This window comes from Petromyzon marinus, chromosome 12 (assembly GCF_048934315.1).
Source record: "Petromyzon marinus isolate PM22_M1 ecotype Great Lakes invasive population chromosome 12, UKy_Petmar_22M1.pri1.0, whole genome shotgun sequence".
NCBI classification, from domain to species: Eukaryota; Metazoa; Chordata; class Hyperoartia; order Petromyzontiformes; family Petromyzontidae; genus Petromyzon; species Petromyzon marinus.
The window spans coordinates 774127-784779 of NC_133678.1; the positions used below are offsets into that span (position 1 = coordinate 774127).

Consider the following 10653-nt stretch of genomic DNA (forward strand, 5'->3'; position numbering starts at 1 on the left):
TCTTGTCGTCCCACGCAGGAGCCCATAAACGAGCAGAACTTCGACGCGTACGTGACGACGCTGACCGACATGTACACCAACCAGGAGCGCTACCAGAGCCCCGAGAGCAAGGCACTGCTCGAGAGCATCCGCCAGGCCGTCAAGGGCATCCAGGTGTAGCGGGAGGGGGGCACGGGGCGGAGAGGAGCAGTGACGACCCGCCACCGCCATCCGGACGCGGAAGAGAGCTGAAGAATGTGGGGGGGGGGGGGCAAACGGAAGGACCGGGGGGAGGGGCGAGCGTCGCTTCCCTACGGCAGCCGGCGCGACACCCCCCAACAGCCCCGTCGCTCGCCGTGCCACCCCTCGCTCGCTCTCTCTCTCGCTCTCTCGCTCTCTCTTGTTCTCTCTCTGTCTCGCTCTCTCTGTCTCGTGCTCTCTCGCTCTCTCTCTCTCGCTCTCTCTCTGTCTCGCTCTCTCTCTGTCTCGCGCTCTCTCTCTCTCGCTCTCTCGCTATCTCAGTCGCTCTCTCTCTCTCTGTCTCGCTCTCTCTCGCTCTCTCTCTCTCGCTCTCTCTCGCTCTATCTCTGTCTCTGTCTCGCTCTCTCGCTCTCTCTCGCTCTCTCTCTCGCTCTCTCTCTGTCTCGCTCTCTCGCTCTCTCTCTCTCTCTGTCTCGCTCTCTCTGTCTCGCTCTCTCTCTCGCGCGCTCTCTCGCGCGCTCTCCCAATTGCGTGGCAGAGCCTGCGGCGCCCGATCATCACTCCGTCCGCTCACCCTCTCGCTCACCATCTCACTCGCTCGCCCACCCGGACCCCCGCCCAGCGCTCCCCCACCCCACTCCTTATCGTCAGCAATAGCGGTCTCATTGCTCATCGCAGCATCGCTGGCTGGATTGCGGGGGGGGGGGGGGCGACTGGGTGTCTGTTCGAGGGGTTGCTGTGGGGGGGGTCTCAGATGTTAGGGAAACTGCAGGTGGCGGACTCGGGGGGGGGGGGGGGTTGGGGCAATGGAATTCTCCGCCGGTCTCGGCAGCCCACAACATTTGGACCGGATTTGGGAATCGAGATGGCTTCTTGCGGATCAACAATCCCCCCCCCCGCCCCACCAAGGAGAGCAAGATTCCTGCTCCCACCCACTGCGACCGGCCCCCGCTACCTCCCGCATCCCCCATACCCCTCCCCAGCCGGAGCGCCCCCCCCCTTTCCGCCCAGCCCCCTAGCCGTCGCCTCTCGCTGTAACTATCCACACCGCGCTGTCCTTCAAAGTCATGTACTCTATACCCAATGAATGTAATGAACCTTCAGGGGTCAAGGGTATTCAGGTCACAGGGATGAAGAGGTTTTCATCCTTGATCCCCGTAGCATCACTGTGCTCGCGATGCCAAGGGCCAAATCGGAATGAATACTATATTTTTAAGCTTCACGTCTGATGAATGTAACAACTATTTTACACACATTGTCCCCTCCCCCCTTCTTCTCCCCCCCCTCCCTGCTCCTCCCTCCCTCCTCCCCCCAACACCACCGTCGCCAACGCCAAGGCTGCGAGTGTATACAGGGGAAGGGTGCACGGGGTGGTGGGGGGCTCGGCGGTGGTTTGGTTGGGGGGGGAGGCGTACAGGCCTTGTGACACATTGGTGGCATTTCCGTCGGGCCGTGACGCGCTCGCGATGGGCGCGTTACCGTGGTGACGCGCTCGCGATGGGCGCGTTACCATGGTGACGCGCTCGCGATGGCCGCGTTACCGTGGTGACGCGCTCGCGATGGGCGCGTTACCATGGTGACGCGCTCGTGATGGACGCGTAACCGTGGTGACGCGCTCGTGTGACGGACGTGTAATTGTTGCGATGGGCGCGTTACCGTGGCGACGCTCTCGCGATGGCTGTGTAACCGTGGCGACGCGATTGGCATGTAGCGGCGCTGATTCAAATATGTAACATGGCGAGAATCCTCATCGTTGGATAACAATGAGCGCAGGGCCGTGACACGAGTAGATTCAACAAGCAACCAAATTGGGTGTGAAATTGCTATCGCTCGGCATTATCCAGACCACCATCTCGCAAGAACTGCACGCGCGGCCATTTTATCGCTGAAGACCACCCAGACTGCAAAACATTGAGGAAATGTGACTGTGCTGTGCTGATGAGTCCTAATGAGGACTAAGCCGGTCTGCAGCTGCGTTTTGTTTCACTCGCCGCCCTGTTGTGGAGTGGCCACGTGTTCTCATCGCTTTGAGTTTTGGTCGTCAAAGTGACAACGTGGCCAACGCGTTCAGTTCTTTCGAGCTGGTGGTCTGGGTAAGGCTGCGTGTCATGAGTCGCCTGTCACAGTGAGTCGCCTCTCACAGCGAGTCGCCTCTACCAGTGAGTCACAGTGAGTCGCCTCTCACAGTGAGTCGCCCCTCACAGTGAGTCGCCTCTACCAGTGAGTCGCCTCTCACAGTGAGTCGCCTCTCGCAGTGAGTCACAGTGAGTCGCCCCTCACAGTGAGTCGCCTCTACCAGTGAGTCGCCACTCACAGTGAGTCGCCTGTCACAGCGAGTCGCCTCTCACAGCGAGTCGCCTGTCACAGTGAGTCGCCACTCACAGTGAGTGGACTCTCACAGTGAGTCACAGTGAGTCGCCTCTCACAGTGAGTGGCCTCTCACAGTGAGTCACAGTGAGTCGCCTCTCACAGTGAGTCGCCTCTACCAGAGAGTCGCCTCTCACAGCGAGTCGCCTCTCGCAGTGAGTCACAGTGAGTCGCCCCTCACAGTGAGTCGCCTCTACCAGTGAGTCGCCTCTCACAGTGAGTCACAGTGAGTCGCCCCTCACAGTGAGTCGCCTCTACCAGTGAGTCGCCTCTCACAGTGAGTCGCCTCTCACAGTGAGTCACAGTGAGTCGCCCCTCACAGTGAGTCGCCTCTCACAGCGAGTCGCCTCTACCAGTGAGTCGCCCCTCACAGTGAGTCGCCTCTCACAGCGAGTCGCCTCTCACAGTGAGTCGCCTCTACCAGTGAGTCACAGTGAGTCGCCCCTCACAGTGAGTCGCCTCTCACAGCGAGTCGCCTCTACCAGTGAGTCGCCCCTCACAGTGAGTCGCCTCTCACAGTGAGTCGCCCCTCACAGTGAGTCGCCTCTCACAGTGAGTCGCCTCTACCAGTGAGTCGCCCCTCACAGTGAGTCGCCTCTCACAGCGAGTCGCCTCTACCAGTGAGTCGCCTCTCGCAGTGAGTCACAGTGAGTCGCCCCTCACAGTGAGTCGCCTCTCACAGCGAGTCGCCTCTACCAGTGAGTCGCCCCTCACAGTGAGTCACAGTGAGTCGCCTCTCACAGTGAGTCACAGTGAGTCGCCTCTACCAGTGAGTCGCCTCTACCAGCGAGTCGCCTCTACCAGTGAGTCGCCCTCGCAGTGAGTCACAGTGAGTCGCCCCTCACAGTGAGTCGCCTCTCACAGCGAGTCGCCTCTACCAACGAGTCGCCTCTCACAGCGAGTCGCCTCTCGCAGTGAGTCGCCTCTCACAGCGAGTCGCCTCTCGCAGTGAGTCACAGTGAGTCGCCCCTCACAGTGAGTCGCCTCTCACAGTGAGTCACAGTGAGTCGCCCCTCACAGTGAGTCGCCTCTCACAGTGAGTCGCCTCTCACAGTGAGTCACAGTGAGTCGCTTCTCACAGTGAGTGGCCTCTCACAGTGAGTCGCCTCTCACAGCGAGTCGCCTCTACCAGTGAGACGCCTCTCACAGTAAGTCGCCGCTAACAGTGAGTCGCCTCTACCAGTGAGTCGCCTCTCACAGTGAGTCGCCTCTCGCAGTGAGTCACAGCGAGTCGCCTCTCACAGTGAGTCACAGTGAGTCGCCTTTACCATTGAGTCGCCTCTCACGGTGAGTCGCCGTCGCCTCTCCCAGCGATTAATGGCTCCACGTGCGAGTGATGAATCTCTCCACGTGCGAGGGTTCCTCGCCTGCCACGGTGCCACGCTTCGCGGGCGCGCGCACCCCAGACGAACGCATGCAGTAAAACAGCAGCTCAACAATGTTTATCTGACAGGGACTGGGGGCCAGATTACCTTAATGCCTACGTAAACGCTGAAGTCGACAGAGATTAAGTTGTGGGGCAGCAGTTCCGTGGTTCAGAGTTCTTAGTCCTCGGGTGATTGTTCCTTAAACGGGGGTGCTGAGAATCCAAACAACAACCACAACAACCACAACAACAACAACAACTAAACAACCACTGGCTGCCTTGACCACCACCACCACCACCCACACCGCGTTCTGTCCACGTGGCGACGCCTGTTTTTGTAGCGACACGGGGGGAGGGGAATCGTAAGTTAAGGGTGGGCGGATTGTACGAAGCGTCCGTGGCGTGTGGTGAGTTAGTAGTGAGTAGCGGTGCTTCGTACTAGTTAGTAGTCGCAGTGGTAGCAGCAGCAGCAGCGCCAGTGAAGTCTTTCGTCCCTTCTGTGTGGGTTAAAAGGAGGGGGAGATAAACGCTGCGTGTCAGAGTTTTCGCTGTGTTAGGATCGCCGACCATTTATTTATTTATTTCCCCTTGCGTCGCCGAAATTCCAAAAGTACCCCCTCCTCTCGAAAAATATGAATTATTACTACTACTACTGTTCCTATGATAGTGATATTCGGTATTTTGTACGAAAAAAAACCATGTTTAACGAAAATGTTACAAAAAAAGAGTGTATATGATGATGATAATACTATATTTATTTATTTATTTCTGACATCGCCGATCCCTCCCGCGTCCTCCCATCAGTGTAGGGTTTGTGAAGTCCCCCCCCCCGTTCCCCCGTGCTGGTTGTGCCCCCCCCCCCCTCACCTCCCCCCCAGCCAATGCCCATCATGTTAAGATGACAGTCGTGCTATGAATGTCTATTTTTTCATGATTGTACACAGTACGGTAAATGTATGGACTATTCAGGTAGAGAAGAGATGCGCTTACGTTTCTCGAAGTTTCCTTTTTCCTCCGATCCGAATCCATGGTCAAAGAGCGGCGGCAGGAGCAGCAGCATGGGCGGCAGGAGCAGCAGCGAGCACAGCGCCCCTGTCCAGCTGTGTGCCAGCGGGTGTCGTCCACTCACCAAGCCGCAGAGTCTCTAACGTGACGTTGCATTGAGAGGTCGAGTGGTGGGTGGGGGGCCGTGGGGAGGGGGCGAAGATTTCACAGCAAAACCAGACGTTATTTCCTACACTTTGTATCATCGCGTATGTATTTATTATTATGCTATATATACACAGTATATTATACATAGAGGTCTCTATATATATATCTCTCTATATTTAAGGATGATTATTGAAGGTGTGTTTTTGTAATCTCAAGGAAGACGTTCATAGCTGCCGTTGCTTCTGTTGCGCGCACGGTCCCGGCTCGAGGGGGACGCGAGGGGACGTGCAGCAGGAGGAGGCAGCAGCCTGGAGGCGCGGGCAATGTGGTGACAAGGCTTGCCACCGGAATGTGGAATTTCCACCGGTCACCGTGTGCTCGTCTGAAATGGACAAACCCGCCCCTCCTCCGCCTCCCCATCCCACGCCAGACAAACAAAACAGGCCACGTGCATCTTGTGATCAGAGAGAGACAAAGGAGGTCGTGATGGGTGGGACACGTGGTTGGTGTGCTGGGTGGAGGAGGAGGAGGGGGGGCACGTGACCGAGACCGCCACTGTAGTGGCACCCAGAAGTCGGCTACCAGGGGGAAGATAAAACGTGGATGATGATGATGAGACTGCACGAGTGATCTTTGAAGGACGTGTCTCGCATCTGTAGCGGCGAGAAGACCTCAAGGCAGATGGTGGTGGTGGTGGTGGCGATGTTGAGACTTGACTGACCGCGTGGAGGTCGCAGCGTCGCATGGACCGCGACAGTTTGCGAGATTTGGCAGAAGGAAGGAAGCCATGCCCTGTTTGTGGTGGCGTCAGCGGCTCCAGTCGCGGTGACCGCTCGATGTTGAATCTTGAACCTCGTGACGACGATGGGATGGGTTCTCCATGGGATCAGCTCCCTATGGAATCGGTTTTCCACGTGGGATCGGTTTTACGTAGAATCAGGTGCCGATGGGATCGGTTCCCCGTGGGATCGTTTCCCTACGGGATCGGTTCCCACATCCCCAGGTGCTTTCGCGGCTGTAGCTTCTCACTCTCGTCCGTCCGTGGTTCCCCGATTGTGAGCACCCCCCACCCCTCCTTATGACCCTGATATATCCTCCTCCTCCTCCTCTTAAGACCTGAGGTGCACCCCCACCGAGTGTCCCGGCCCAGCCACGCTGCGTGTGAGTGGTGGTGAGTGGTGGTGAGTGGTGGTGGTGGTGGTGAGGCCGGGGCTCTGGGTCCTGTGGCGAGCGGACCCCTCCACACGCTCCCCGAGGAACCCGCGTCAGGCTGGGGGGTGGGGGAGGGGCTCGTGCCCGGTTTGGAGGATCTCGAACCGCGAGTGGGAAAGTCTCCGTCCTCGTCGGTGCCTGCGAACGCGCGGGGTGTGATCAGGCGGCTCCCCTCCTCGCGCCGATAGACTCAATGTTTCCATAACAATAACATTATTATTATAATGCAGTATGTCCGTGTGTATCGCCCTTGCTTAAATGGGCTCGGCAAACTCAAAGCGCCTTACATCACAGCTCGTGTCAAACTATTTTAAAGGGGCAGCACAAGGCGTCTCAGTACCTGGCCTACAAGCGGGCATTCGGATTTGCCAGTCAGGGAGGTCGCAGAGGGGACCCGCGGCGATACCTGCCGCGTGCGATCCACAACTGAGCGACTCTGCGGCCTCCACGTTCCGAGTTTGTAACATTTGGACCGTGACGCCGGCAAAGACAATGGCCTGGGCGCACGACGTCATGGATCTTTAACGTCCACCGTGCAGAAGCAGGCGGCGCGTGCTGTGCGTGTTACGGTTGGCACAAAGACAAAGATCCCCTCGTATGGCCTTAACCGACTTTTAGGGCAAGTGCTGTTAGTGAGCACCTATTAAGGCCGGCACAGCACACGAGGGGGTGGGTGGCGAGCACCACGCTCGACCGCCTTTGTCTCCCCAGTGGTGATATTTACTACACACCACAGCAGGTACTCATTTTAGGCTGAGTCGACCTAGGGGAAGCCCAGGACCGGTTCAAAAAATGGTCACCGCTCCCCACACACACGCCGCAGTATTAACCAGGGCGGGCACTACCAAAGCCCGATAGAGCCTCACGCGCACCTCCACAGAGCCAGAGGCAATTCCGATCTCTCGTGGAGGCAGCTGGAGGAGGGGGGAGGAGGAGGGCACGGGGAGGCTCATGATGTCGCGATAATGTTTCAGGGAGATGCGTGCGGGAGAGAGAGAGACACACAGCGGGGAGCTGGAGGGGGCGTGACAGTCAGTGCCACTTATGGGTTCGAACTCTGGTTGTTCAACGGTAACCGGTAAGTAAAAAAAATCGGTTATTGCTTTTACGAACCGCTCTGCCGGTTTCTGAAAGGCCGAAACTGGAACCGTTTCCAGTGGCGTTTAGTGACGACTCGCGCGCCCAGCGGCACTGTGCGCGAACGTACAAACCGCACGGCGGCGGGCCCAAGCCAGCGCATGGTTCATTCGCCCTCGTTTCTCAGTTAAAAAGGTAAAGGCGCGGCTCCTGCGAGTGCTCGCTCTCGCCACTGCTGGCGGAAGGGGCCTCCACGAGAGGAGCTCTAGAGTGGTAATTGGCCTACTCTTCCACGTCGACCAGACGTATTGGAAGAGATGGGTAGTACCCACACTTTACCCCCACCACATGCGGCCTACCGATCGACATGTCCGGTTAAATGGGTAGAATGTTAACTTTATTGCTCAAAACATTTCTATTTGTGCTCAAAACCGGTTTCGCGCCAGTTTGTTTGTGTTCGTGCGGTTACAGGTCGGGTAAAACGAAAACAAATCTGATTTTGAGAACTCCCGAAGATAACCCGGCGTGTGGAGGTCGCTTCACAGGCGGGGTGAGCGGTGTCTCGGGCCCAGCACGGGGAATGAATGGAAGGAGCCTTACACACAGAGACACCTTTCGACACACCAGGCGGAGTGTCGTAGACAAATGCTCTTCTAGAATGTTTCTAAGAACGCTGTTTTATGGGTTGCTTGCTCTCCCAAGCCGCCCGGTTACAAACGTGGCGCGGGTCGTGGTGGCCTACCGAGAATACATTGCGGACGTTGGGCCAACGTTGATTTGACGTTGAGCTAACGTTGGGAAAACGTTGCCCCAACATTATGCCAACTTTGGGCCAACGTTTGTATTGTTTACTAGGCTATAGCCCGGGCCAAGACACAGGCCAGTCACCCACAGTCGCGAACTTCGCAGCTGGTGAATATCGCGTGAATGTGATTCATTTGGTTTGGGGTTTGTGTCTTCTTGAACACGATACGGGACATGGTAACATGAAACACAACAACCTAATTCTCACGTTTTACTTCCAAACTGATTTCTAGTTTTCCGTGGGGGTCACACGGTCCTTAAACGTTTAGAGAGATTAAAAAAACGCATTCACGAGCAAGTACTATTTTCTTAATGACAGGAGTGTACGGGAGGGAGTGTATCGCTGTGGTGGTGGTGGTGATGGTGATTCCTGCTCGACTGGTGAGTGAGAGTTGAATATTATCTAAACAGTTTCCCCATTTCCAGAGATGACTTTGTACAACTGTGGTGATGGAGCCGGGTTGACCGTGATCACGTTAGCGAGGTTTTCAGACCGTGTCGCTGTGCATTCGGCGGGACCTGTAGTGGTATCACGGCACCAACACCAACAACACACTCAATGGAATATTATTTATTTTTTAGATATTTTTTACTCTTTAAACAACACACACGCCGTAGCAGTCGGCTCTCTCTTCCAATTGGAAGGGGGGCACGGTAGATGAAGGCTAGGGGCACAGACGTGATATATATTTAATGATGTTAATATATAAGCAGTGTGTATGAAGAAGATGATGATGACGATGATATAAAATCCACGTGTAATATCTTTTAAATATTTGCGATTGCAATTTTTATGTTTTACCGCTCTCAGGCGAGGTGGACGGAGCCCTTCATGTAAATGACTCGTGTTTACAGTAGTTATTTATTTAACAGTTTGAATTTTACATGTATTTATGTATTTAATACTCTGATTTTTTTTATTCTTTTGTTTTTTTACGAATCAAGAGGGAAACGAAAATCGAATATGAACTTATTTACACATTTTTGAAATCAATCTCTTTACCGTCTCAGGATATCTCTCTTTTGAAAAAAAAAGTTTATTGCAGTTTGTGATAGAGAAAAGATTATTTTTTATTGTTTAAATCGTCTATAATGTATGTGCGTGTGCGTCGTTGTGTTTTTTCTACAATTTTTATTTATTACAGCTGATTAATATTAATGACAACACACAGTCGTCACTGCGGTAATTATCATAATTTATTACTCGTGGTAAAAAAAAACACTCGCCAGTACGAAGACAACAACTGTTGTTTATTCTTCTTCTTATAATTGATTGTTATTATTTTTGTACACTTGAGTAGATCGTGCCATGGGTTTTTGAGATTCAATGTTCGCCGTGACATCCGCTTCGTGTAGATCGCATAGACGTCGCGTAGGTGAGGGTGGGGGAGCTGGTGGGGGGTGGGGGCGCTTGGTGTCCCCCCCCCCCCGGTACCCCCCCACCCCTCCCCCCGGTACCCGTGTAGGCAGAGGTGCCGGGTGTACTATGTCTGTGTGTAATCATCATTGTAGGGACCCCCACTCTAGCTGTATTTTCTCTGAGCGTCACTGTTTCCCGTGTGGTTGATGCTGTTCTCGAAGGGGGTGTGTCTTGTGCAATAAAATGACAAAACACAGCCGACGCCGTGGAGCGTGGCGAGTGGGGGTGGTGGTGGAGTGGGTGCAGTGCACTGTGTGTGTGTGTTGGTGAGTGACATGGTCCACACTGCAGTGCACTGTGTGTGTGTTGGTGAGTGACATGGTCCACACTGCAGTGCACTGTGTGTGTGTTGGTGAGTGACATGGTCCACCCTGCAGTGCACTGTGTGTGTGTTGGTGAGTGACATGGTTCATCCTACAGTGCACTGTGTGTGTGTTGGTGGGTGACATGGTTCATCCTGCAGTGCACTGTGTGTGTGTGTTGGTGGGTGACATGGTTCATCCTGAGTGCACTGTGTGTGTGTGTTGGTGGGTGACATGGTTCATCCTGCAGTGCACTGTGTGTATGTGTTGGTGAGTGACATGGTCCATCCTGCAGTGCACTGTGTGTGTGTGTTGGTGGGTGACATGGTTCATCCTGAGTGCACTGTGTGTGTGTGTTGGTGGGTGACATGGTTCATCCTGCAGTGCACTGTGTGTGTGTGATGGTGAGTGACATGGTTCATCCTGCAGTGCACTGTGTGTGTGATGGTGAGTGACATGGTCCATCCTGCAGTGCACTGTGTGTGTGTTGGTGAGTGACATGGTCCACCCTGATTGCACTGTGTGTGTGTTGGTGAGTGACATAGTCCATCCTGCAGTGCACTGTGTGTGTGTGTTGGTGAGTGACATGGTCCACCCTGCAGTGCACTGTGTGTGTGTGTTGGTGAGTGACATGGTCCATCCTGAGTGCACTGTGTGTGTGTGTTGGTGAGTGACATGGTCCACCCTGCAGTGCACTGTGTGTGTGTGTTGGTGAGTGACATGGTCCATCCTGAGTGCACTGTGTGTGTGTGTGTTGGTGAGTGACATGGTCC

The 10653-nt window shown here is 54.9% G+C and overlaps 1 protein-coding gene across 6 annotated transcripts in view; it reads left to right on the forward strand.

The window, feature by feature from the left end:
* The window catches only part of LOC116941732 (uncharacterized), a 136188-nt gene extending 126414 nt beyond the window's left edge, over nt 1-9774 (forward strand). For all 6 annotated transcript variants that reach the window (XM_076066457.1, XM_076066458.1, XM_076066454.1 and 3 more), the window contains one exon: nt 19-9774. In XM_076066457.1, coding sequence (XP_075922572.1) covers nt 19-159 — 141 coding nt within the window. In that variant the 3' untranslated portion in view covers nt 160-9774. The remainder of the gene's footprint in view (nt 1-18) is intronic.
* The last annotated feature ends 879 nt before the right edge of the window (nt 9775-10653 follow it).